The following is a 27,113-nucleotide window of genomic DNA, read 5'->3' on the forward strand; positions in this document are numbered from 1 at the left end:
ATGTTGATTTCACTCAATTTGGTTGATTTCACTCAACCTTGTTCATTTCTTGAACATTTCTTGAGGAAGCCATCAAAAACCAAACAAAGCGCGCTTTTCTGACCAATCAGCTTGCTGCTATTTTTAATTGATTGCATAACCAGTTGTAAACTAAAATCCGCCATCTTGAGTTTTGGCGCCGGTGTTTTGCAAACATTTCAACCGAATTTGCCACAGAACCGATCTCAAGCCGTATCATGGGTGTCTTAAACATTCAGGAGCATTTGCGACATCGTCGTAACAGAGATATGGTAGAAAATCATGACATTGACAAGTGAGTATCGTAAATTAAGACTTTTTTTTTTTCTTTTTTCGCGCCGAGGTTTGGGGCCACAAAGCCGGTAGGTTCCACATCTTTTGTTGTCATGTATAATTTTTTCATGCGTCTTAAGTTTCCTAAAGGATTGAAAGATAATTTAGAGCAAAGAGCTCATCGTGAAGTGTAGCTCGAATCTGAGACGAGCTTTGATCGTGTAGTAAACACTGAAAACAGGTGACCTGTCAAGGAAATTTTCAGTTTATTTGGCGCAATCTTAGGATCTTTGTATCCTGGTTATTTGGACTCTTTCCATGTTCACAACCCTCTCCAGACTACAGAAGAACTAAGTGATCAGAGCCGCAGTAGGCTGTTTCAGCTGTAAGCTGCCTCGTATTATTTTAGAATCGAAGCAAATTTTCTCTCTTAGTGTTTGGGAGGAGGAAGTTTTTGAGCCTGCCAACGTTCAACCTCCACAACAAGAACGTAATCAGAGAAGGCATACTCGTAATCGATCACAAAAGAGCAAAATACAATATTACAACAGCAGGAATTCTGGAAGAAAGGCCAAAACTGGAAGCAGACCGATGAGGAGGCATGAGAATAGTAAGTCTTCATTTGGCCAGGGAGGGGACGTAGGGGCTCTGGTTGTCATCGTCACCTTACCTGAAAGTAACTTGAAGCACCCTCAGATGAAAACAACTTCATTTCTGCATGGCGAAAATTCCAACAATTATGAAAGTGCCTGATGTTCGAGCCTCCGCACCCCTCAACTTTTCTAGCCAACAAAATAATTGGTTCATACACCTGATAAGTTTCTGCCCATCACATCCAAGTATCTTATTTGTTACTTTGTGGGAGATCTGGCAGTTACGAAACACCCATTCCAGAGATCCCATTAGGGGGCACGGGTACTGATTATCCCATATTCTGTTAATTTTTGGCCCAAATATCCTGCATCCATCACTTCCAAATGCAAAAATGAACGATTTTCCTCCTCGATATACCATTTTACTTGATCTAAATATCACATTTCCCATTAATTTTTTTCCAAAATATCCTGTTTCCCAGAAACTCCATATAAGGATATTTTTCAAGTCCTTCTTAAAAGAAGCCCCCATTTTTCCCAGGGAGGAGTGTTCTGCACTGGCAATGCACTTGCATTTTTAATTAATAATCACTTTTTCAACACTTTGTTTAGCAGAGAGTTGGTGAGAACAAACAAAAATGATCAACAAAGGGACATTGTCTTGATTTGATACCAAATTCTCACTACCAACATTAAATGCCAATCAATAAGGAGAAGTCATATTTGCATCTCCTCCAGATTTCCTGGCTGATGTAATCTGTAAGATGTTTCTATATACTGATTATTACTATTTTACTCTTTTCAGTGTGCTTTCTGTTGAGTTTGGTTGACCATGAGGAGATTGGAGAACTCGATTTCTCTGATATAGTCAGCAACAAGAAGTCCATGTTTGCAACACTTTTAACAAATGAGGAAAACATGAAGGTATGGGCCTTGATAACTCTGACTTGTATTATTTCACAAAACCCAGTTAACAGTTACTGCTTTCAAGTAAATCAGGGATTTTACTCAGTGACACAAAAATATTTGGTTCAAAGATGTGCGTAATGATTTTGATTTTGGGGCTCAAAGGTTAAGTTTCCATGTTTACAGATCTGGAATGAGTTTGTGAGCCTTTCTGAAGAAGAGCAAGAAGTCATCATTACATGCAAGACAAAAACAACAGCACCTGATAAGGACACTAACTGGGGAAATACAAATGAAGACAGGAACATTCCCACAGAGCAAGGTAGAGCTGAATATGTAAAGTAACAATCCAAAATTTGTGTTAACAAGGCTGGCTAGGAGTTAGCAGGTGTGAATCCTACCACCCCCCTGCCCCCCCCCCCCCCAAACCCTCTGTTACCAAGTTGTTATTGATTTTCATTTCGATGTTTACCTGTACCAAAGGTTCCCAGGCATTGTCACTGGGCCATCTAGGGTCCTATTATTAGGTTTGAAGTCCATAAATATGGGTTATTAACCAAGCGCGAGGTCAACATGGCTGGATATTGGGCACATTCTTTTTGTGTGTGTGTTTATGGACCGAGATGGAGTTGAGGTCCCTAAAATGAGGCTAGTAACTTGCTACCTTGACTGAACAAGGTTGGTCAATAAGGAATTTATTATATGTCTTTCGGGGAAATTTTTTCTTGCGGGAGTAGTGCCAAGTGGGCAAGATAGCACCATCTTGCCTGCTTGGGTAGCCAATCACAGTGCAGGATTTGGTTCATCTTGCCTGCTCACACAGCTAGCCATGTAATTATTATTACAATTTCATGTTCCTACAAGATATACATAAAGCTACCTTGCAAACTCTTAGTAAAGTTTAGGAGCACTTTAAATCTGACATCAGTTGTTATAATTTGAGTGATATAAGTTTTCAATGTTTTAGATGCTGTAGCAATTGCAGAGAAGTCTTTTAACAGAATTGAAGACCGAATAAGAGGAACCCTCAAGAAAAAACGTTTTCCAATGGTAAGTACTACAGTTATGATTTCTGTCCCTCTATAATTCTCAATCTCTCAAAGCTAGTCCTAGAAGTACAGTGGCAAGAATTACAGATTGGAAAGTTACAAGTAATTTTTTTCTTCTAAATGTGATGATAACACAGTGGCCATGATCACAAATTACTTACGTGGCATTTTGTTGTTGTTGAAACATTGATCATAAGGCAGTAATAATTTCATTTGTTCAGTTTTGTGTAGTTTTGAAGAATCTAACAATAATTTTATTGCTCAATGTGTTCATGGACTTATTTTCTTTATTCAGGGTGGGCTTAAACACCATGAAGAGGAGGTGATCTCATATTTTTCTGATGACCCCAGTGCAATCATGATCTCAACTGTACCCTCCAGGTATACATTAACATACAAATTTTGTTGCTAGTTTTTGTCCCTTTAAGTTCCATTGAGAAGAATTTACAATCCATGCAATGTCATTTTAACGTGCATACCATTAAATGGTGTAATTTCAAGGCACTTTTTCCAAAACAAAATATTAAATTGGTATCACAGAAGTTTCACCATGCAAAGGTTCTTCCCCACTACTCGCATAGCTTTTTGTTAGTTATTTGTGGTCGATCATTTATCATGAAGACCTGGAACAAATTACTATTACAATAAACACCTTTGAAATAGGAGTTAATTGTAAATGCTTTGGTTTTTAATATAACAGATGTTTGTTTCAACATTAATGTTGTTACAGTTTTGACCGGTTGTTGGTGCATGGAGTGTGTCAGTTCCTGGACCTGAAATCGACAAGTAAGTAATATTGCAAAACAGTAGCTATGACTCCCCTTCCACCTTTAGCAAGGGATTGATTTTGAGTATACATTTAACTTAAGATCCAACACAATCTAGTGAAACGTTTCATAGTATTATACTTGTTAGTTCATATTTCCCAGTTCCAGGATACTGTTGTCTATTCATTGCCTAAAGGGTATTCACTATAAATACGTGAAAATCTCCTTACCCTTTAATTTTGCACAACGGCATTGGCAAATATCACAAGTTATTACAATTGACTTAATAATATTTGAATAAATTATTGAAATGTACTGTAAACACAAGTACATTCTTGACTAGCTAATTAGTAAAGGGTTAAATTTGATACACAAAAACACGTCTCTGAAAAAACTGCTGTCCCTAAGGCTGTCCTTAAAGAGCATTTGTAGCCACCACTAAACCACTTTATCTGTTTTTTCTCTAAGGTGTGAACCGCAATGGAGATGGTATCATGGAGATTGAAAATAATCAGGAGACATTTTGTGTTCCCTCGCTCCTACTCTCCCAATATTTAGAACAGCACAGATAGCATCACTTAAAAAATATACATTGTATCTGATGAGATCTTAATAATCTTAGTAATCTTATAGAAATTTCATTTTTGTAGAATGCAGACTGGAGTTGCTCCTGGACATCACAAGATGTTCCAATAGTATTTGTATTACATTAATACTCTTACATTGACGATGTGACCAAAGTGAAAAAGGAAGATAGACAAATCAGTCACTTATCAATTCCTTGCTGTTGTAAACAGTATTTACAACTGTAGTAGTCATGAAACATTTTCTTCACAAGTGAAATATGGGATATGATAAACTCAACATGAGAAAAATACAGTTTAACAGGATCATAAAATGTTGTAGTGTGATACAATGCTATGCTATTAAAAGAACAAGGTAGAAGTTGTTGGTATAGCGTGTTTTAACTATAAACACTTACGAAGTTAATAGTTAACGGGGCTCAGTCACGACATTTCTAGTTATTTTTGCTGTGTTCAATATTACATGTACCTTTAAATTGAAGGATACCTGAAAATAGTAGTTCAGCAAGGTAGAAAAACACCAAAGAGAAATAAATAAACCATAAAGAAACAAGGATGGCTAAGGATGGAGAAGATTAACATGAATTACAAACAAGGCACTTGAAAAATTTTGGCTAAACTTTTCTAGATGCACAGATGGTGAAGTAGCTCCTGCAAGCATTGGTGTTTGGAAAACAAGACATTCAAATGGCACTGGTCAGGATGAACTTTCCCCTTTCAGTTTGAATCTTAGCCTTGATTCTCTACTAAGTAGCACGCACACTTTCCCACAAGCATTTAGTCAGACCGCTTAGTTAGGCCTCAGGGATCAGCATAATTAAGCCAACACTTGCCCCCCCCCCCCCCCCTCCCTTTAAAAAATTGAAAATAAATAAAACATGATAACTGCATGACAATGGACTACAGAAAATGTATCTTGCTTTATTGGTTAAATAATGAGGTTAACCCTTTAAGCCCCGATAGTGCCATATGGCACTCTTGCGTGACTGCATCTTATTCCCGAGAGTGCCATTTGGCACTCTGAGACCTGCCTTCATTCTGACCAATCAAAAGACCTGTTATATTGTTGCTAGGCTGCTCCATTGTTTTTCAACCAATAGAAAAGAGTTTTAGCTTTCATTTGACGTGTCAAACGTGACAAGCTTTCACTGAGCATCACGATGAAAATCGCAACTGAAGTTTGATGGCGGCCGCTAGCGAAAGCGAAGTTGAAGAGGACGTGTTCTTGGGATTTGACGAAGAAGAAAGAGAAACTGTTGCTGCTTGGAGACAAGAAAGATTTGAAGCTAGAAATCAGAGTGACTCGGAGTCAGATATTTCAGTCTCTTCTGTTTCTACCGAAGACCTTTCAGACTTTGAAGAGGAAGAAGCCGAAGAAGAAACGTGGAACGAAAACTCAAACCCTGTTGAGGTCTCCCCATTCACTGAGGCTACTGGCCCAACTTCTGGAGTTGCAGAAGATGGAACTGCAATCGATTTCTTCTATTTGATGTTTCCAGAAGAACTTATAGAGCAAATCGTCGCTGAAACGAACCGCCATGCACGGGAATGTATCGCTACGAAGCCCGACCGTGAATGGTATGAGACAACGCTTGATGAAATGAAAGCCTTTATCGGTCTTCACGTGCTGTTTGGCATCAAAAGGTTGCCTACAACTCGCCTTTACTGGAGTGAGGATCCACTCATTGGCGTCCCTTTCGTTAAAAAAGTGATGTCGAGAAATCGCTTTGACAAATTGTCCAAGTATTTTCATTTAAATAATAATGCAAATCAAGCTCCTCGTGAAGATCCTGGACATGACAAATTGTTCAAAGTTCGCCCTGTTCTTGATCGCGTCGTTCAATGTTGTAAAATGGAACTGAGACCGCAAAAAGATTTATCCGTCGACGAAGCGATGGTAAAGTTTAAGGGACGGCTTGGAATGAGACAATATATGCCGATGAAGCCTGTTAAGCGTGGAATTAAAGTGTGGGTTTGCGCCGAAGCGTCTAGTGGCTTTGTCTGCGACTTCCAAGTTTACACGGGAAAAAGACAAGATGGCGCCGCCGAACAAAACTTGGGTTATCGTGTTGTTCACGATTTAACTCGGAGCTTTACTGGGAAAAATCATCATGTCTTCTATGACAATTTTTTCTCAACTGTTAAGCTTGCCGAAGATCTGTTGGAGGATCAAATTTATTCATGTGCAACGGCAAGAGCGAACAGGAAAGACTTTCCTAAGGATCTCGCGGCAAACAATCCTCGCATCAAGCGATTGAAGCAAGGAGAGGCGCTGTTTAGGCGAAAGAACAATGTCGTTGCAACAACCTGGAAGGACAAAAAGGTTGTTCACTTTATCAGTACTGAAAGTAATCCAGTAGGAAACGAGACTGTAAACCGTAAGCAGCGCGATGGAACTGTTATTCAAGTGCCGACTGTTCCCGTTGTGAAGAGTTACAACAAGAGCATGGGAGGCGTAGACCTTCACGATCAGTTGCGTGGGTATTACGCTATCGGAACTAAATCAAGGAAATGGTGGCGCTATCTTTTTTGGTTTTGCGTCGATCTAAGTATTGTCAATGCGTTTATCTTGGAGAAAAAGGCCGTAAATCATCGTTCAAGAACACAACTAACATTTAGAGTCGAACTTGCGAAGGACCTTATCGGGGATTTCACGAGCCGTGGAAGAACAGCAAGTTCTCGGCAGACGGAGGCTGGACGTTGGCCGATTGCTTTTGATAAAGGACGATGCAAACGATGCCTCAAACGAAAGAGGACAACGTTTTGCAGAATGGGTTGCCAGCACTGCAACAAGCGGATTAGCTTGGAATGCTTCCCGAATCACATCGGTGACCTAAGCTAAGCGCCACAAGCGCGCGAAATTCAAATTTCACCTATTGAACATTTGCTTCGTTTACTTCGCAATAACCAGAACTTGAGGCATTACTTGAAATCTATTTTATTGTACATAGACATATTTATTGATGCTTTCGCATTTAGTAGGATTTAGCTAGTATTTGAGCGTTTTTTTTTGCCATTTTTTTGCAAGGTAACATTGTATTTCAGTGTAAACAATGACATTTTTCAGACTTGTGCAATGTTTCTCTTGCTTCAGTTCACTTCATGATTAACCGTTTGCTGTAGGTTAAGTCTAGAATTAAAGATAAATTGTTGCTGAACATTTTTTGTCTTAAGTGTTTTGTCTTTTGCCTTGTAGTTTTTAAGATATAAGACAAAATTCTAAGCATGGTAAAAATCAGTCATTTAAGTCCTGCAATGCCGGTTGGGTTCCGGGAATAGGGGCTTGTGTTTCATCAGTTTCCTGTGGGGCTTAAAGGGTTAACACAACTGCCATTCTGACCCCATAATTTTGACTTTTTTTATTGGTTAAATAATGGGAAGTCAACACAATTGTCATTCTGACCCCATAATAATATTTTGACCTTCTAAAATGCAGAAAAATAACATTTAATTACATCTCCTTGAGTTTTCCCATTTACATGACTGTTTACTGGTAAGCCCCTCAGCACTTCGTGATCAGTGTTTAATTTCTCATTACAAGTTGCAGTATATCACAGTACGAAGATTACAAAAATTTAACCCCTAATCATTTCAGGTGAAATGTTAGTAACATATTTCTCTGTCAGAAAATTACAAATACTCTAAAGAATGTCAGGAAGATATTAGAGCTGGAGAATTTGACTGAGCGAAGACATGATTATCAAATGATTTTCACAAAATGTCAAATTGAGTTCTTTTTCTGTACATTGATATATTCTTGCTATAATTTCAAAAGCCTAACTAACAGTACTTTGCAGATGTCACCCACATTTTGGATACCTGTATTTATTTCACAATAACATAAACTTAACACATGGGTTTGTAAATAGATGCACAACACACTCTTTTTCATGAGGAGAAAAATGACATCTCTATGTCTGCCAGTTTTCTCCTTTCATTGTCTTTAGGAAGTTTTTACCAATTCCCTTAAAGGAGCTCAGCCATGGTGTTTTGTCTTTGTTTTTGGCCATGTACAAAATCACCTTTAAATGGAAGGAAACCTGAAAATAATAGTTTACTAAGATAGAAAAACATCAAAGAGATAATAATAAACCATAAAGGAACAAGGATGGTCAAGGATGGCGAAGATTGACACAGACTGCAAACGATGAATTTGAAAAATTTAGGTTAAACTTATCAAAATGTGCAAACCGTGACTGAGCTCCTTTAACATAAACTTAACAATGCACTACCCCACTCTTTTTCATGAGGAGAAAAATGACATCTCTTTTAGTCTGCTGCTTTCATTGTCTTCAGGAAGTCTGTCAGGTTCCCTGACATGATTATCGTTGACAAGGCTTGGCTTGTACTCTGTAGAACTTTGTTCCTACAGGAACTCGAAACCTGTTATGTGGCTACAAAAAATACCAAATCTGAATTAACTCACACAGCAGAGTATTTATTACAGGTTGCTCTAACTTTCGTGCATATGTCTGGGTTAAACCAACTATTAAATACACAAACACAATGAAACATATGGTTAATAATAATTGTAACAATTAATAATAATTTGGTACTTCCTATGATTATTGTGAAGACAAAACCTGGGCCAAGGTACAAATAATGATGGCAAAAGACAAAAATTAATAGTAGATCAAACATGCTAAATGATAAACTGAGAGGTAAAATGGGTAGCCCGTGAACACAGACGGATTTTAGGCTTTGTTTGCAGGCTATTTAATGGGAAGAGCTTTAGTCATGATTACACAAAGAGTGGGTGCTTCTCAATGATACACAACCCTGATACACAACCGGACCTCATTGCACTCAGTCTGTACTGCCACGACCTCGGGCCAATATTCCCCAGTATCACCCTTGTGTTCAGATATTACAAGGTTGGTCTTTTTCCAGAAATTCAAGATCTTGTACCTTTTTAGCTTGACAATACTCCTTATCTGTCATCTGTGCCAACATCCATGGTCTAAATACAACAAATCAAACAGTAAATCCAAAGCCTCTTACAAACATTAAAGGGGCTAGGTCACACTCATAATTATGAACTGGCAACTTAAACAACACATTGATACAAATTGTGCTAAACTTGATTTTCACAAACCTGACAGAAGTAAACTTTAAATATTTTATTCAAGTCTAATTTCAACCTTGTTTGGTTGGTACACATTTTTCCCCACAGTGTGACCTAGCCCATTATGAAAGAATTGTTTCAAAAACCTTACCGTCTCTTTGGGCCACCTGGAAGAGGATGAGAGAACAGCGTATTAAAAATAATTACCCTAGAAAAAGTTAAGAATACAACTTTAAGTGCATTGGATACATTGTGGCAGGTCAGAGTTAACTTGAAGGTAAACTTGATTACAGGGGGGCTGTTTAGAATTGAAAAAAATTGACTATTAAAAACTTAGCAAAACCAGTATTTATAATAATCATTACAATAACTGATAAAAGACAACTACCAGTGAATCTACCATTAATTTAAAATATTAATGTAAAAATATTAAGAACAGTGCTTAGTATATCTTGGGAGCCCCAAAAGTTCATCAACAGCAACTTACTTTGTTGCTAATAGAGAGTATTTACTGCACTCACTTGTTGCAATATCGAGTCCACTCATGGATTCAGGATGTAAAAAGAACAGCGTCTGTCCTGTACTTAACACAAGATAGTTTTCATATCGTTCATCAAACACCAAAAGAATCAGGTCACCACTCTGAAAGCTACACAAAAAAAACTGATTAACATTATATTGTGATGTTCAAGTTAGTCTTCAGAATGAATAGAGGCTTTGACATAATTCTTTCTCAGGGCAAAGAACTTTCCCCTGTCAGCAAATTGGAGATAAGTTGTTTTTGGCTCAGACAAGTAAAATTGACAAATGAAAGTACTTTTCTGATGGGATGAGTAACATTAAACATGTCAAACATTTTCCTTTTCTCGGCTTTTCAAGATCTGGAGTTAATAGCCTGCATAGAAAATATTATTGAGAAGTAACTTGTTGCCAATGAGTTTGTTTCACTATCATATGCTATACCTACTATGTGCACTTGTTTCAGAAAATGCAGATCGTAAAACTATTTCCACCTCCTACACTAACAGACTAACAATATTGTTTAGTGTTTAAGGTTACTTTTATTGAACTTGTAGATAAAGTGATATGCGGATAAAGCACTATGTTTTACTACTATCTGCTGTTGTTTGGGTAGTAGGCAACATTTTGCTTGATATCTATTATTGGAAGAGTGGATGTTATGTCCTGACAACCAAAATCTGGCAAGTAGCTGTCTGGTGGACAAGTGAAATGAAAAAAAGTTTTTTGGCCTATTGCTCTCAGAGCTGCTGGCCTTCTTAGCCTATGGACCCTCATGATTTGATTGGCTAGATTCTTGCAGTAAGATTTTCAGATCATGTGTAATAAAGGCATCCACGATTGACTGTAGATCGATACCCTTGATCCACACTCAATCAACACCTCGCTTGACACTTGATGGACATCTTGATCGATACTCAGCTGATAATCAGTCAACACTTAATCAACGTCACAACTGACACTCGATCAACACTCATTTGACAGTCGGTCAATAGTCGGTCCACACTCGACTCAACGGCATGTTTGCAAAAATTAGTCAAATCTTGACCGAGATACTGATCGAGTGTCGATCGAGTGTCGATCAAGGGTCAATTGAGGGTATCAGTCGAAACTCAACTGTAGATACCTTTGGTGCACATGATCCAGATTTTCACTAGTTATAAACCTGGACTACATAATCAAATTATAACAAATCATCATCTTACTCTCTCAGGGAGATTTTATCCATCTTTGATGTTGCTGCAGTTGCTCCAGCTAACTGCTGCATCTGACTCTGTAAAACATAAATGGTACGATGTACATGTACATTTTATCGATTTCCCTTTTATTCTCAAGATTGAAATATCAATTCTCCTAACAGATTAGCACTGTACATTATTTTGATGTGAGATATGAGAATAAATAAAATAAATATTATTTGGTAACATATCAAGGCCAAAATTAAATGTAGTTCCTCGAAGGACAATTTTCCCACAATTTAATACTTTTGTACAAGATGTATGGAGAAAATGACGTTGACCTTGTAAATTGGGAATTAATAAATTTTTCTTGGAACATATTCTTGAAATTTTGACTTAATCTTTACCAGGTGCTAAGGTGTTCAACAGCCATATAAGTGAAAGGTATGGGTATGCACAGGAGGATCAAAAATGAAATATTCATGTTACTATTCAGGGCAAAAGCATTTGAGCTGGTGTTGCTCACAGAGGCTTATTTGATTTAGAGGGTCAACCAAGAAAGTTTGTAGAGCTTCATTACATTTCCAACATCACATTTTCCTTACCATACAGCTACAGTACAGTTCAAGATAACAACTTTACATTTAAAAAGGATTCCCTTACTAGTTGATGCTGAAGAATTTTAATCTGTTGATCTTTTTCATCCAAAGCCTGTAAAATTATATAGTTTCCATTGTTACAAAAAGCATGGAAGTCAGTAAACTGATTACTTTTTCTTACTATATACGTAAAAGAAAGACAAGGAAAAATGAATGCAGTCGTCAAAACATCAGAAGATAAAGTTTAGTATACATGTTTTGCACATCCACAGAGAAATAAACACAATTTACCCACTTACCTGTTTCAGCTGCACCCCCTGCAATGTTGAGCCGTCTCCATCTGTAACAGCAAAAAGAATACCAACAAGCACTAAGTAGAGCAAGCAAACATGTACATTAAATTGTATCAAACCAATTAAACCTCGCCTCACTTACCAGTTTGTTCTGACAACGTTTCAGTTAGTTTCCTGTTTTCCTGTAAAAAAGCAAAATAACCATTTGAGTACTATTTACTACAATTTTATTTTGAGAAGTAATGTCAATTGAGTTTTCTTTTGTTTAAACAGCAAATAATTCATTGGTTAACAGTGCAAATTGATGATAAATGCTAGCCAAAGAACATGACTGAAAGTGTTTGTAATGAATGTCAATGTAGAAGCAAATCTCACTTCTTCCAGTTGCTGAACCCTCTGTTGATAATCTTCCTCCAGAACAGCATCAGTGCCACACCTGCCAAAAGAAATAATTTTATGTTTTAAACATGATTTTCTAAATTGCACACGATGTACCCCAATATATGCCATAAATTTCAACGTAAAATGATGCCTTTTGAAGCCCAACTAAACACAATTTCCTAATCACTCAGATGCGTACAAAAATTAACAAATATGCAGTTTATGAGTTCTGCCCAAGGGACCCAGTAGCCAGCTTATGGGTTTATATACAGGATTACATGTTGACACTTATGGCCAACATTTTTGGCCAACATGGAACCTTAATTTGAGGCTGGATCAAATGTCAAACATTGGCTGTTTCAACATAACTTTGCTTATGCATGAGACAGAGTGTAATTTGCTACTTGGCCTACCACTAACAAAGGCAACGTTACCACTTAACAATAACATAATGAAATCTGCTGAAAGACACAGGTTTATATGGTCCACATTTGTACAGCAAGTTGCCAAGCTTGCAAAAAGACAACCATATATCTAATGTCAGCAACTCTCAGATGAACACTAGTGCAACCAATTACTACTACTGACATCAATATCAAGATTACATAATCATGAAAAAATCCCACTAAGTATTCAACGACACTTACTCAGGCTCCTGGCTTTTTCCTTTTAAGTCTTTGTTTCTTTCTGCTTCCCACATTTGTCGCTCAAGTTGCAGCAGGGCTAATGTTGACGCTTTCTCCTGTTCAATCTGTTCTAAATACTCTGCTTCTTTGTTTTGCATCAGAATTTCAGCTTCTAGAATTTTGGATTCTTTGTCTTGTAAAGCTGACAATAAAAAGAATGAGAGCATATTATTTGAGTAAATACTGAACAGTCTCATACTTCCTTGACTGAAATATCGTTACTCGGTTGTACAGCTTGACAGAGTGAAGTGCTGTTGGAGTACAGTATCTTGCCCTTCAAAATACAAGTAACAATCGAGGGTCCAGATAGCAGGGCTGCCACTGAGGGCCATAACCTGTAACATCTGTTATGGCTGAGTATGCTTGATTTTCCCTTGATGCTACAGGTGAAATTGCCTGTTTTTGATAGAATTCAACAACAAAGTAACAGGATTGCTATGGGTGTGGAGATCAAGGCTACAGGTGACTCAAAACTTAATGACAGACCTGGATAGTAATAATTTTTACCTTTATACTAAGTGCCATAAATTTTCCAATCACAAGAGTCTAATGGCACATACATAATCTTACAAATTCTACTACACATGCATGTACACAACCAAGGCATCCCAAGCTGATGACTCTTTGGTTTTTTTCTACTATTAGTTTGCTTACCAGCCAGTAGCTCCTGTTCTCGTCCACAGAAGACCTCACGTGCCTGTTCATAATCTACTATGACTCTCTCTTTCTCCATCACTAAGGATTTTATATTGTTCTCTTGTTGTTCTACCAGTTGCTTTAGCTCTTTGATTTTTTCTTGTGCTTGTAGGACTGCCTGTTCTTTCTCTCTCTTCAGCTTCATCATTATTGCATTGAATCGTATTTGCTGATCTTCTTCATAGCGTGATTTACTCTCTTGAACTTTCTGTGCTGCACCTTCATGTTCTTCCAGTTTAGTTTTGTACTCATTGACAATCATAACCAACTTTTCATTTTCTTGTCTTTGTCGAAGTTCGCTTCTTTCTTTATCAGTTTGTAATTGTCCAAGTTTATTTAGAATTTCAACCTTCTCAAGCTCAAGTTTAGATTTTATTGCAAGAAATGTGCTTTTTTCTTGCTCAAACTGTGAGTTTATTTGTACCAGCTCTCTTTCATACTCTTTTCTAGTTCTTTTAGTTGTGTTTTGGATTGCTTGTTCCCTAAACAAATCTGCTTTTTGGTGTAAATTACCAACAGTGACTAGAACATCTTCCTTCACCTTCGAGTCCCATTCCAAAATCAGCTGTCTACTGTCATTAAGACACTGACGAATGACCTCAAACTCACCCTTAACACAATCTCTGACCTTTGAATTCACTTGTTGAAGTGTTTCATTTTTGGAATTAGCCTTCTCTAAACACACTTCACTAGTTCTTAATTGTTCCTCCAGCTGTTCTAGTCTGTCAAACATTTCATTTGCCATGGACTGACTTGTTCTCTCAAAGCTTTGATGATCTGAAACAAGTGTCACTTCCTTACCAAACTCTTCTAAGCCGCTCCCTTGAACTGGCAGATTACTGTCAGAGCTACTCTCTGTTTGAGTGCTGTGATCCGTGCTCTGAGTTCCAGAACTACCGAGAGTCGGTGTTTGACTTGCATCGTCAAGAAGAGCAGTACAATCGTCTTGAAGCTCACCTACTGGTTGGATATCAGAAGGGGATTCTTTCTCTTCAACATTTCCAGCCAAATCAGCGTCAAAAACTGTCACATAATCCTCATGTGCTGATCGAAAAACTAAGTCACTATCATCAAGCGCTGAGCTTTTCTCAGAACCAGTGTCACTGTTACTTTTTTTCCTTTCGTTAGACTCACTGTTGTCAGAAGCCTCTGTAGTCAAGTTAGTTTGTTCACTGATGTCTGGAACATCCTTAGCACAGTATAATTCAGTTGGACCTTGCTCATCTTGTACAGGAGAGCTCTCACTTTCATTGCAAGTCCATTCAACTTGTGTTGAAGCATCCATGCTCATTTGTGTTGCTTTGTTTTCAGAAGACGACATTTCAGCAAGTAATGATGCTTCCTTCTTGTCGGTTATACTTTCACTAGTTCTACCTCCAAAAATCACAGGAAACTGGGCAACACTACTAAGATTTTCAAGTTCTTCTAATTGTAGGAAACTACTTTTTCCGCTTTCATCTCTCATGCTGACGTTGATGGAGCAAGACTCGAGATATGAAGCTAATTCTGGAATCTGATCCTTCAGTTCTTGAAGGTCTCTTTCTGTTATTATGGGAAGCTGTTCATCAAAAGGTTTGGGTGGCTTTTCCTGCAACAAGAACATCATTGAGTTTGCCTAACTACTTTGTGTTACAATTCAAATTTATTACTGGTTGTCAAGTACACAATTTTACTATAAAAAGAACCTTTTGTGAAAACAAGAACTGGGTGCTTAACGAAGAAATTGAACTGGGAAGGCTCAACTTTTCTGAATGGCCTGCAAAGAGACTAGCAATATCTACTTGCTGCTTAAAGATGAAAGACATACCACAAATCTTGATGGTCTGTCAGACATACCACTGAACAAACTTTGCAAAAAATGCTGGCCTAGAAAGAGAGAAAGAGGTAGAGATAGCAAAGAGAATAGACAAAAGTATTGTTACATATTATTATTACGTATTATTGATTATTAATCCATAATTGAATCTGACATTAGAAATGAGCTCTCTCCACCCCAGGGGGGGGGGGGGGGGTACTCCGTTATGTGGGTTATATAGGTATGTGCAGCAACAAAGGGTAGGGTTTTTCAGCCGTTTTGGTCATAAATAAGGTATGGCCTTCGCACTCCAGTCTTGAACTGGGTATGTTTCTTAGAAGAAGCTACTTTTTCATCATTATCAATAAGACGGTCAACAGAAGCCCTTGATAACTTATATTTTAGGCAACTGTGCCAGCTACAACAGTCATAAATAGGGCGGCAAAAATCGCAGGTTTTGGTCATAAATAGGGTAAGGGTTTTGGGAAGTGGGCTGCTTATCCCCACCCAACTTTCCTGGGAGTAGCCCCCCCCCCCCTCCCCCCAGGTCCCTCCACAAGGATATTGGCAAACCTCTAACATTCCTAGAAGTATTTTATTTACTGACAGAAGTATTATAAAAAAATGTCTCTACCTTAAAGGCCCTAATAAGTTTTCATGCTTACAAAAAAACGGAAATTCAAAGCTTGATTCGGTTTTAAACTTGTGTTCAACTTTTTTTCACAAGTGCTTGCACAGTATATATTAAGTATGACACTATGTAGATTGCTAACCAAAATGCAACTCAAATTCTTCTCTCTTTGCAGTTTCTTCTGTTCTTGCCTGTGTTGAGCCCTCACATAACTTGCTAGCCCACTAGAGAGGAAAAAATATTAAAACAAAGATGTTGGTACACTTCTAATTAAATAATGTTCATAATGTTAAAAGCAAAAACTGCTTGCAAAGTCAACTGGTTTAGTTATAGTGGTTTCACAAATAATTGATAGACACAGCAAGCTGTAATGAGGTTTAACTTATGTGAAGGACCAACCTATGAGACAAGGCCAGACCACAACACCAGGAACTCTGTGCCCTACTCTTTGTGATAAGTGTGTGGGTTCTTTAACAGCCCCTGTTAACCATGAAACACTGAAGATGCAGGAGATGGGGCCTACTGTTTACAGTCTTTATCCAAGAAGACTTGAACATCCAACTGTTAGCAAATGTAAAATTTTACAAAGGTAGCACATTCTCCTCAATTATTTTGGGAACTTGAGTGTTGGTCCAGTCTGGGGCTTGAACCTGCAACCAGCCAGTCGATAACTTACCTTATGAAACTGTGAAGAAAATGATCTCCTCCTTACAACTTCTGCCACAGCTAAGATGTACACACGTGGTGCCTCATTTACTTGTTCAATGATTTCCAATCTAAAACAAATCAACAAGTATCTCTACCCAGTTAACAGAGAAAATTAGCACCAATAACTTTAGCCTCAGCTAGCAGAGACTTCTTTCAAAAAACACACCCAGTTCTTCACATTTTAGAGGGATATCTGGGCTTCAACCTAGTTCAGCTAACATTGATAGCATTAGCTCAACAGAGATCCATGACAGAGGTGCTAATAATATTCTTGTTAGTCTTTTGTACATGAGTAACAGTCAATTGGATACACTAGGGCTATTTCATCAACATGCAATTTTGGGGGTTGAATCTCCCATGTTGTTCGAGTAATGAAAAAATAAGCATGCAACCAAAGAAATCTGTTCAATGAGACACAACACATTTTTATTGTAATGGGAGGGAATGGAAAGTCTCTCTGGATGTGCAGCCATCTAAAGCCATGCTCTACAAATCAGTAGGGGTTTAACGATTCATATTCCTTGCGATTCAATTCAATTTCGATCATTGCCTTTCGATTTCGATTATTTCGATGCGATTATCCAAAATATTAATGTCTTTTAATTCTTACAACGTGATACACAATGTAAACAACATACAACCCTAAACCCTCAATTTGTTGATACAATGAGCGTGTCGCACATGGCTTGCCTTATTTGGAAATTCTCAAGGAGAGGTAGAAAGGCAACATTTTTAACAAGCAACACAAAATGGCACAAAAACTGCAAACGTCTTTACTCGTCAATCAAAAACGCACATTTTAAATAGTTCTGGATTGTGATTTCACAATATTAATAACAACTCACTGAGGGCACCTTGGGAATGGTATGCAAAAAATCGAACCAAAATTGAAATGTGGAATCAAAGAATCGTGAATTGAACCGAACGGTCATAATGCGATTAATCGAAAATTTGATTAATTGTTACACCACTACAAATCAGGAAGTATCACAGCATTGCACTCTAACCGCATGACCTTTAAAACCAAGTGCTTTTCTGAGCATGCTTGTGATGCTTCAAAAACTATGTTTGACCACTGTGCTAAAAGCTTTCTTCAACACCAGAAATGGTTATTGAATTGAGAACTTTCTTGTTTCTCATTAATTCCCTTACCTTCGTTTGATTCGTCTGATATTTTCATGATACATAATAATGGTTCCATCACATTCACATATTTTCTTCTCAATGTACATGATCCACCTGTTAAAATAAAAGATTTGGAAACTGAAATAAAGACTGTCAAGAGCAAGTTGACTCTTGATATAACTACAGAGTGCTCATAACCAGTAGCATGTACAGTTAAACCTCTCCTTATCAACATCTCAACAATACAGACACCACTATAGAACAGACACCTCAACAAAATGGACACTCAGTTCTGGCCCTTTGGCATCTATATAAAGAGGTTTAACAAATAGCAGGGGTTTCATACGTTTTCAGCAGGAGGACGACTGGTTTTCACAGCCAGGCAAAACGTTTTGAACTGAACTTCTTTATAAGAAAAACTTTCTTTGAGATGGTCAAGTCAGGCAGGCAAAATCGTCCTCACAGTTGGTCAATTTGCCCAGTGCCCAGCCCTTTACAAAACCCCTGTAAGAGTAACCTAAGCATACATTATTTTTTATCAGACTGGGGAATTGTTTTCAACAGAAACATGTTATAATACCTTGGTAACAAAAGGAAACAAGTACTGAAAACATTTTATTTTTTGCAGTTTGATATAAAGGTTATTTTTAAATGAGGTACCTTTTTGAGAATAAGCCCACATTGAAAGACAATCCTTGAGTTGCATTAAATTAACCTTTAAAATGGTTTAGGCTTTATTTTTGTCTGATACAAACAATTGAATGAGTTTAGAAGAATTCAAATGTCACTGTTGGAAACATTTGAAACCACAATGGAAAGCAACAAGTTGTTATAATGCATACTAAGTTTTGTTTGTTTGTTTTTTGTTTACCTTAATCTGGTGTGGAGGTTAGCAGACAGCTCATCTTTGGCTCTTGCACATTTTTTTCTTATATCCCTTAAAAAAGTAAATATAATAATATCAGTTCTGGCCAGTTCTCTAACTTACTCTGCTTGGTATTACTAAATTAAATTTTGACCTCACTTGAAGATAAACGTCTTTCAAGTAAAAAAGTCATTAATAAATTAAAGCTTTTTGAGCCTAGAGGCTAAACACGTAAAGGGAAACTTGGCAAATGGGTAACTTTCTGGGAAACCAATTCACTATAAAATTTGGAGAAATTCTGTATTGAAATAAAATGTCTGTCTGCAGCTGTAAGGTGTCCTACCTGAGCTTATACAGGTTTCTTATAATTTTTTTTAGGGGGAGTAGCTATTAAGTGACTGTGAGTATTCCAAGGCACTCCCCACTGGATGGAATGCTATTCCATTGCAGGTTATGCCAGCATTAAATGCAGATCTAGACCTGGGTGTGGATGTAAACAAGCAATATGAGAGTAAATGAGAGTCGCCCAGTAACGTTTTGCGATGACCCCAGCTAGGGCTTGAAATGGAACCATTTGATCTTAGAGTTTGAGGATCTCCCATTACTGAAGGCTCTAATTTTAAATGGCAACCTAATAAATGACTGAACTAACCTTAAATGTGAGTGATTCTTTGTCAACATCATGAGCTGCTTTTGATGACTAGCACACAGATCAGGAAGTACTGAAGTGTCACCCACATTTTTAGCTCGAGTTTGGTTGTACTGAAAGCCTTGTGACATGTCAGCTTGAGACTGTGTCAAGGTTTTTACATTCTGGAGAATCTGTTGCAGTCCTGCTAGTCTTTCATCCAGTCCTTTGATTTCTTTCATGTTTGTCTTATCGAGAGATTCTGTTGCAAAGAGAAGAGAACAATGCCAATGACACATAATTCCCCACCACCACAATATACGTTACTGTCATCTCTCTCTCCAAAACAGACACATTTGGGACCAGCCCTAAGTTGCACCCTACAGAAACTGTTAGTTACAGAGAAACAAGTGAAATTCAGTTGGAACCAGTGAAACAGCCATCTCCGCCCTTGGGGGTGTCCACCTTGTCTATACAATGGAACCCTGTTAACGCAGTTACCAACGAGCCACGGAAATCTGGCCATATTAACAGGGTGGCCATATTAAACGTATTAAACATGGTTCACTGAAGAAAATGACTGACTGAGCTTTTGTTTAGGCCAGAATAAAGTGTCTGTAATAACAAGGTGGCCATGAGGCTGGGTTCCACTGTATTAAGAGATTTGACCATAGAACCCTGTCACATGGCCTCTTCCTTAACACAACCACCTTGTTCCAGTCACTTTCTTTGGCCTCCGAAAAAGCTCTCATGAACCCCTTTGATATGCAGAGCATTCAAACTGATGCGTTCCCAAAGAGTGAGAAATTAAAAGCTGTACGGTTTTCTTCCTAGCAGGGTAAAGGAGCACACCCCTGTATACAATTCTGAAAAATGCAAGTGTCTTAAAAATGGTTTCCTTAATTCTGAGCAACAATATGATTCTGTCTATGTTGTTTAAAGTGGAAATTGGTAACACAAAATGAACTGATGTGCACTTTGGTGGCAATCTGTTGCTGTTTACCTCCAATATATAACTCAGTTGTTTAAGAGACCAAGTCAGTATGGGAGCATGACACTGCATAAGAGTCTAAGTTGCACTCAACCTGAATACATGATGCTTGAATGACCTAATTAATACAACAAGCTTTATTTAGATCCGTATACTTGGCAATCACCAAGACAGTGTTATTAAGTTGGCAAGATATTTAAATGGTACATAGGGAAGAGCCAGTTTTTGCTTACCTAAAACCTCATTAACTTCTTTTGTTATCTCAGTCAGATGTGTTTCATCAAACTGAAAATTAATAACAGGGAGGTTCATAACTGCAGTTTTAAAAAAGATTACCTTGCGTAATGTCGAATATTAAAATAAATAAATCAAAATAAACTACAATATTTAGAGAGGAAACCACATCAGCCTTAGGTGATTTGACATTTGGAGATGATGGTTTTCATGGAGGAAGGAGAACCAGAGAACCACAAGAAAAAACCCTTGGAGCAAGGAAAGAACCAATGACAAACTCAACCCATATATGGCACTGGGACAGAATTGAATCCCGTTCACATTCTGATTGGTGGGAGGCAAGCACTGCGCCATCACTGCTATCCAAAAATCAGGCAACAACTGTAATCAATGCCACTTAAAAAAAGAAAGCCAATAGTTTGCATGAAACCAGATAATATTGCCAACCTCACAACTGCGGACACCAGATTTAATAGATGGGAGCATTTTGCACTTTCCAGAATTATTCTTGGCATACAGGCTTGATTCAATAATATTTATGTACCTGCTCAACTGCCTCAATGCACTGTTTTACCATATCTTGAAGGCTGTTCTTGTTATCCTGCGAAAAAACAACAACAACAACATCACGCTTTAACTATACTCAAACAAGCAGACTACCACTTAGAGCAAATGGTTTGAGTAATTGTTTTAGTGGACATTATATACTGGGCCTTTCAGTGACATGCAATTTAACCCCTAAAAGAGACCAATCTGGGCATTGCTGGAACTTTATTTGATCCCTAAAAAAAGCTTTGAAACAGACAGCATTCTTCCAGTGCAACCTAAAAAGTACCTTGAAGGCAAAAAGTAGTGGCATTTTGTCATGAACACCCAAAGAGACCAAGACCAAAATTCATGATTTACAACCCTACACAAGATGGCAAGCATGCCTGACCTTTTCAAATGGGAATCCCCCCTTCCCTGGGAATGCTTTAAATCAATAGTCAAAGTCAGTGAGTTGTGATAAAATGATTGACTTACCTGTGCACTTATCCAATCCAGGAGACTAAACATGCCCTGTTGTCTGTCTTGGAACAGTTGTCTTGTTAAAAGACATGGAAGGACAGGTACCTTGGCTAACAGTGGTAACATCTGTTTGAACCTAGTAGAATGAACACAATCTGAATCTTCAGCTTTGCCAGGGCAAGGGGATAGATTAAAAACATAATTTTCCATTAAAATTTAAAAGAACTGGGAAACAATAGAAAATGGTATTTACATGTATACCTGTCAAGTAGCTCTATGTATCTTGTCCTGGAATCCAGAAACTCAGAATAAACTTGATGAACACTACTTGATCGTGCTTTAAACTCACTGTAAACAAGTATTATTGAGCTGTCAGTCAGCAATAATCAAATAGCATGTGAAATAATCACACCATAGATTTTTAATAAGAAATTGTATCCCATCATCAGTCTCACAAGAAAAAGAGCCAGCCTCCCCATCCAATCATTGTGAGAACTTTATCGTCAATCACAAATAAATTGTTGTCACTATGTTATAATTTTATAATAAAAGAATTGGTTCATGCCTCTAGCTGTGCATATGGATCTATGGATCAAATTATGGATCTACTTACTAGGAAGTTTGAAGAGCACTCAAGAAGCTAGAGTTGTTCTTAGCTACATGTCAAGCAACTCTTACACTTCTCTTGTGCTATACAAACTTCCCACATGCATCCATAACTTGATATACATGTGCTGAGCATGAACCAATTCTTTTTCTCACAATTACAACACAATACATTTATTATCTCATTCAAGGAGCAATTGGAAGTCACAAGAGAAAAAGGTCTAATTTTTCAAGCATCACTTTTCATTTTCTCATACAAATGAGAAATTTCCCTTTAAATTCATTTTCCTAAAAAAAAAACAAAAAATAGATTACATATTTTAGTTTTTCAAACATATGAAAGTGAAAGTTTGCACCTCCATCAATCTTTGGCATACTTTTTTCCACAACTATTGATGTTTTTTTGTGGTTGTTGAAAATGGAAAAGGAAATCATACCAGAATTTCCCTTTTTCATTTTCAAGTCTGCCCAGGTATGTAGTGGTTGCATATGACCAAGAGTGTCCAGAAATACAAGCTAAAACAGTAGAATACAGTTTCTTTTCTAATACCTTGCAGTACTTTCCAAGTTGGCCACAACTGCTGCCCAACCCTTCTGTTGCAGTTTTTGCTCGAAAACTAGATTTTCACAGTTTTCTGCAATTTCCACTGCTAGTGAATGGAAGTCCTAAAAATTGGACAAAAAATTGTATACTAATTTTCCACAGAATCTTAAGTGAACAATATCAAGATTAGCGTCTTCACAGTGCTCAGTTGTATCAGAGAACAAACATGTTTCTTCAGGAAAACAATAAAACCTATCACTCACTGAGCTCACTAACGCATTGTTTCACGTAAAGAATTCAAGTCCTGAAAAAACCACCATAAATAAGTTCTGATTCCTCTCATTCAGTAGCAAAAGAATGCCTTCCATGCTATTGTGTAATTTCTACGAGTCAGAAAAACTTACCGCGGCTAGCTGAGCTCTGGATACAAGAGTTTCATATGTAGGCGGTAAATTGAAAGATTTGTCAACTTGCTCCTTTAAATTTTCTTCTGCAAGGAAAAGAAACAAAATTGTAGGGGTGCCGAGAATAAGAAAAAAAGTCCTAAATGACTTCTTGTAAATTGCAATATTCTCCTTCCGAATTGCCTTGTATTCTCTAAAAAAAGACAAACTAAGAGAGTTTGATGTTACATCATCTGTCAGTAAGGACCTTATTTAGTGTACCCATTCAAATATTTTTCTATCATTCTAAGCATCAATGTGTATATGGCCCAAGTAATTTCATTGGACCTCATGTACTAAAACATCTTTTATCAATCTACAAGCATTGGATACCCAACACAAGTCTGTACACAACTTCAAATTGTACCACAATTGAGTTAGGGCTTAACAGAGGAAGAGAAGAAAATTAACAGCAGAGTAATTTAAAATATTTTTAAAACAAAATTTTAACACAAAATTGAAATACAAACAAAACTGTAGCTTGAGGCGAATTTTCAACTGCCCACTTAATCGTACTAAAAAAATAAAACTTACACTGGTGCACTGCACTTACCTGATCCTAAGTTGAGGCTGGGTGATGGAGGAATGGATGATTCAATGGTAGATTTACTGAACAGAAAGATCGGATTTGTATCCTAACAAGGCAACATAACATTAGAATTTTACAAAATAAAAAAAATGCAAGAAAACCAGCAAGGTGGTACTAAAGGCCTGTAAGACAATTTTAGCAAATCATAGCCAATATACAACTGATGGCAAAAAGGTTGTACATCATTTAGGTCGCAATAACTTTTAGGAACTGTGGAAGACTACAGAGCATAATATAATAAATTTATTTGAGAATGACCATACTGGCATTTCCATACAAAATTTCTTGTTTTGAAAACAGAAAATCAATTAGCAAATTGAGATAGCTATAGTAGCAAAAATTAAAATGAATACAATAATATTTGCAAATAAAAAACATGGTTGTTTGCTTGTTTGACCCGATGAGAGCTTTTTATTTTAGTACCAATAGTACTGTTTATTCACACGCTACTCACAGTTCCAGCACTACTATAACTGCATACTCTCTCTGTCGGATCCAGCGCTTCACCATTAGATATCAAAAGAACTTGCTTGTCCTCAGGAATCCCCGTCACAGAAGCTACTGTACTCATAAGCACCTGGACACTGTTAAACAGTTCACATTGATCATGTCAGATACACAGCCTGCCTGCACTCAATCTACTCTTATTTACCCTGATAGAAGATGAACAGCACAATGCACCAAGTTCTTATTTGTCATCATACTTAATACTTTTGATGACTAATCCTGGAAGTATGCCAGACATATAACTAAATAAATACTAGGTGACTTACAATTTGTGTACGAGTACAAGATCGAGTATAAGTATGACTTCTCAATTCTAGTTTGCATGATTTACATTATCATGTCACAAAACCATCTCATTCTACGAGCTACCCTCTCAACCTCAAACCATCAAGGGCAAGGGCTCTGGAATCACCACTGGTTCAAAATTTGAAAATCACATTAATATTACTCAATCTGGTAATTGTAATCCAATCTAAAGGTCTCTCTTGATCTTGTAAAGGCTGGTTTTCACTAGCGATGAAGTCGTAGTCGGAGTTGTAATCAGAAGCATAGAGCATTATGACCTAGTGAAAATAAAACTGATGGAGTTGGAAGCTGAACACCCATTCCGCTTAAGACTGCGTTGCTTATAGTGAAAACTAGATTGTCGGAGTTGGAAGCAGACGCAGGAGAATAAACCAATCACAGCGTTCAATTCCAGGCCTTGTGATTGGTTGGTTTTTCCGCTTCTGCTTTCAATTCCGACAATCTACTTTTCATTTGATCATAAGTGACAGAGTCATAAAAGGAATTGGAAGAAATGGAAATGTCCTGATTCTTCCGACTCCAATTCCATCAAGCTTATGACTCCACTTACAACTCTGATTTTCGATTTCCACTAGGTCGTAAGCTCTCTTGACTCTGTCTATGACTCCAGCTCTGACTCTGACTCTGACTCTGTCACTATTGCAAAACCAGCCTTAAATGACCCAGGGAACCACAAACCTCCTGAAACTCTGTTTTCAGAATGTCTGACAAGCATGCAGAAGATCACGGGATCAACTTGGGTTGAGGACTCACAATTTTTTAACTGTCTCATGCTCGCAACAAACTGCATACATTTCCTTGTTACTATAGATCAAAGGAAGTTTGCTGTTTGAATGGCTAGCTCTCGTTGGTTGAGCTTGGGCTTAACACCTACTACAAGAACTCAGAATAAAATACAATTTCTGAGAATGCTATTATATTTCAAAGCAACGAAGTGTATTTTAACATGCAGCACATTATTCTGTTTATGAAGTCATAAAAACACTCCATGTGTTTCAGAGCAAAAGGAAGTCTGCTTTTAAAATGTTCTCAAATGCTCATTGAGTTTAACAACAGTATAACAAATGCTTTGGGCTTGTCTGTTTGGGCAACAATTCTGTAGGTGAAACCCTATCATATCACCATTGCTTGGCATTCCTTTTGTATGGCACTGTTTGGCTTACAGTATTTTTTAAAATGAAATTTGAATTTTTTTTCTAGCTTTGAACTTGGCTGCCTTACAGCTCCCCCATAATTATTCTTTCTTACTGTACAGTCTCGACATTTCACTTCATAATAGCCGCTACATATCCTCTTTATTCCTTGTGTATTCATAAATTAAAACAAACACTTATTAAGCATCCAAATTACTTATTCACGCATGTCGTACTTAGTGTCATATATGCCATATTGCAATATTGTTCAATTGATCGTTTGGGACAAATCGAGCCCATTCTGTCAGTAGAGCAAGCAAACAACAAGGAATAACAAGGAGCAGATATCATTTCGTAATACAATCAAATTGTCAAGTCACGTTACGTTATGGTGAGCACGTAATGCAAATGTCACTGTACCTGATGTACAACATTATGTTTTTTTCTCACCTTTCCATTGCCAGTTCCATTTCGAAGGTATATATCGTCCCCAGGTCGACATGAAACACATGCAACATTTTGACGACGTTTCTGCCTTCTTGGTGCTTTTCACTGTCGTTAAAATGAGCAAATGCCAAGCAGTTCAAAGGATATTCTGCAAAAATGTAGTTGAATATGTCTTCGGCAGGAATGCCCAAGAAAACAACGACAAAACAGCCAAGTTTTCATCATTTTCCCTTTGAATGGTAGCGTTCTTTCCCTGAGGGACTCTCTTCCTTCATTTCAAATGATTGTTTCTACGAAAACAGGAAACCATTGTGTCATTTTCGTCGACTCTCCACAGAAATGTCGATGACTTCACTGTCTCTCTCTCTCTTGCAAAGCCATAACATCACACATATGAGCATGCGTGACAGTTTTGTCTGCTGGCCAGTAAAAAGCGGGGGGCTGGGGTAGGGGGTGGAAACAAAACCACGTTACAACAACGTTTTTTCCCCCTATTTATTTCATCATCTTTTATCATACATTTATTTACAAAAAAAATTGCGAATTATCTAGGCAAACACTCCTAACCCTCCTACAAAAATTTAAATTAATTTGAATTTAATCAATTGCTGAATTAATTTATTTGAGTTTACAAAAAAAAAAAAAAATGCAAAGGAATATTTAGATGTGCACCTTGACCCTCTATCTCTCAATACAGTGGTATTTAAATTTCTCAAACCTCCAAGGGAAACAAAAAAATATCATTTTTGAGAAAAAAGAATGCAGAAGATATCGCTGGTAAAATTACAGGGAAGCAAATCGAAGGTAAACAACTTTAGAAGTTGCGAGAAATCAAGGGTTTGAGAAATTAAAAAGCAGGGCTAATACGTGGACCAGATCAATGCAGATCACTGATCTTATGTAAAATCATCAATTTAAATGAGAATGAAAACCATTCAGGATACAT

At 37.4% G+C, this 27,113-nt stretch overlaps 2 protein-coding genes across 2 annotated transcripts; one reads left to right on the plus strand and one right to left on the minus strand.

Annotated features, from left to right (window-relative positions):
• Positions 1 to 117: 117 nt before the first annotated feature.
• Positions 118 to 4,551, plus strand: LOC110063081 (R3H domain-containing protein 4-like). Its single transcript, XM_089286266.1, has 8 exons — positions 118 to 313; positions 726 to 901; positions 1,690 to 1,808; positions 1,977 to 2,112; positions 2,758 to 2,840; positions 3,135 to 3,220; positions 3,570 to 3,625; positions 4,075 to 4,551. The coding sequence occupies exons 1-8, from the start codon at positions 237 to 239 to the stop codon at positions 4,176 to 4,178; spliced, it is 837 nt and encodes a 278-aa protein (XP_089142392.1). The 5' UTR covers positions 118 to 236; the 3' UTR covers positions 4,179 to 4,551.
• A 3,062-nt stretch (positions 4,552 to 7,613) lies between these two features.
• LOC110063080 (RB1-inducible coiled-coil protein 1-like) lies at positions 7,614 to 26,548 on the minus strand. Its single transcript, XM_020770026.2, has 26 exons — positions 26,171 to 26,548; positions 24,229 to 24,358; positions 23,739 to 23,820; positions 23,147 to 23,232; positions 22,749 to 22,864; positions 21,854 to 21,940; positions 21,608 to 21,728; positions 21,129 to 21,185; positions 20,584 to 20,635; positions 19,384 to 19,621; positions 18,738 to 18,803; positions 17,894 to 17,980; positions 16,710 to 16,809; positions 16,176 to 16,257; positions 15,415 to 15,473; positions 13,566 to 15,195; positions 12,873 to 13,053; positions 12,220 to 12,280; positions 11,987 to 12,026; positions 11,851 to 11,891; positions 11,616 to 11,663; positions 10,980 to 11,047; positions 9,777 to 9,904; positions 9,407 to 9,422; positions 9,099 to 9,150; positions 7,614 to 8,584 (listed from the first exon to the last, which is right to left on the minus strand). The coding sequence occupies exons 1-26, from the start codon at positions 26,236 to 26,238 to the stop codon at positions 8,513 to 8,515; spliced, it is 3,768 nt and encodes a 1,255-aa protein (XP_020625685.2). The 5' UTR covers positions 26,239 to 26,548; the 3' UTR covers positions 7,614 to 8,512.
• Positions 26,549 to 27,113: the final 565 nt, after the last annotated feature.

Source organism: Orbicella faveolata, unplaced genomic scaffold (genome assembly GCF_042242905.1).
Source record: "Orbicella faveolata isolate gen_17 unplaced genomic scaffold, um_ofav_v1 contig_14, whole genome shotgun sequence".
Classification (NCBI taxonomy): Eukaryota; Metazoa; Cnidaria; class Anthozoa; order Scleractinia; family Merulinidae; genus Orbicella; species Orbicella faveolata.

Excerpts from the sequence above, each read along its gene's own strand:
- LOC110063081 (XM_089286266.1), top strand. The coding sequence starts at position 237 with ATGGGTGTCTTAAACATTCAGGAGCATTTGCGACATCGTCGTAACAGA. Across the intron at positions 2,841-3,134 it reads AGAAAAAACGTTTTCCAATG|GGTGGGCTTAAACACCATGA; the intron begins GTAAGTACTACA and ends TTCTTTATTCAG. Across the intron at positions 3,626-4,074 it reads CCTGGACCTGAAATCGACAA|GTGTGAACCGCAATGGAGAT; the intron begins GTAAGTAATATT and ends TTTTTCTCTAAG.
- LOC110063080 (XM_020770026.2), bottom strand. The coding sequence starts at position 26,238 with ATGTTGCATGTGTTTCATGTCGACCTGGGGACGATATATACCTTCGAA. Across the intron at positions 15,474-16,175 it reads AGAATTTGAGTTGCATTTTG|GCCAGCATTTTTTGCAAAGT; the intron begins GTTAGCAATCTA and ends CTCTCTTTCTAG. Across the intron at positions 12,027-12,219 it reads GGGTTCAGCAACTGGAAGAA|GAAAACAGGAAACTAACTGA; the intron begins GTGAGATTTGCT and ends GCTTTTTTACAG.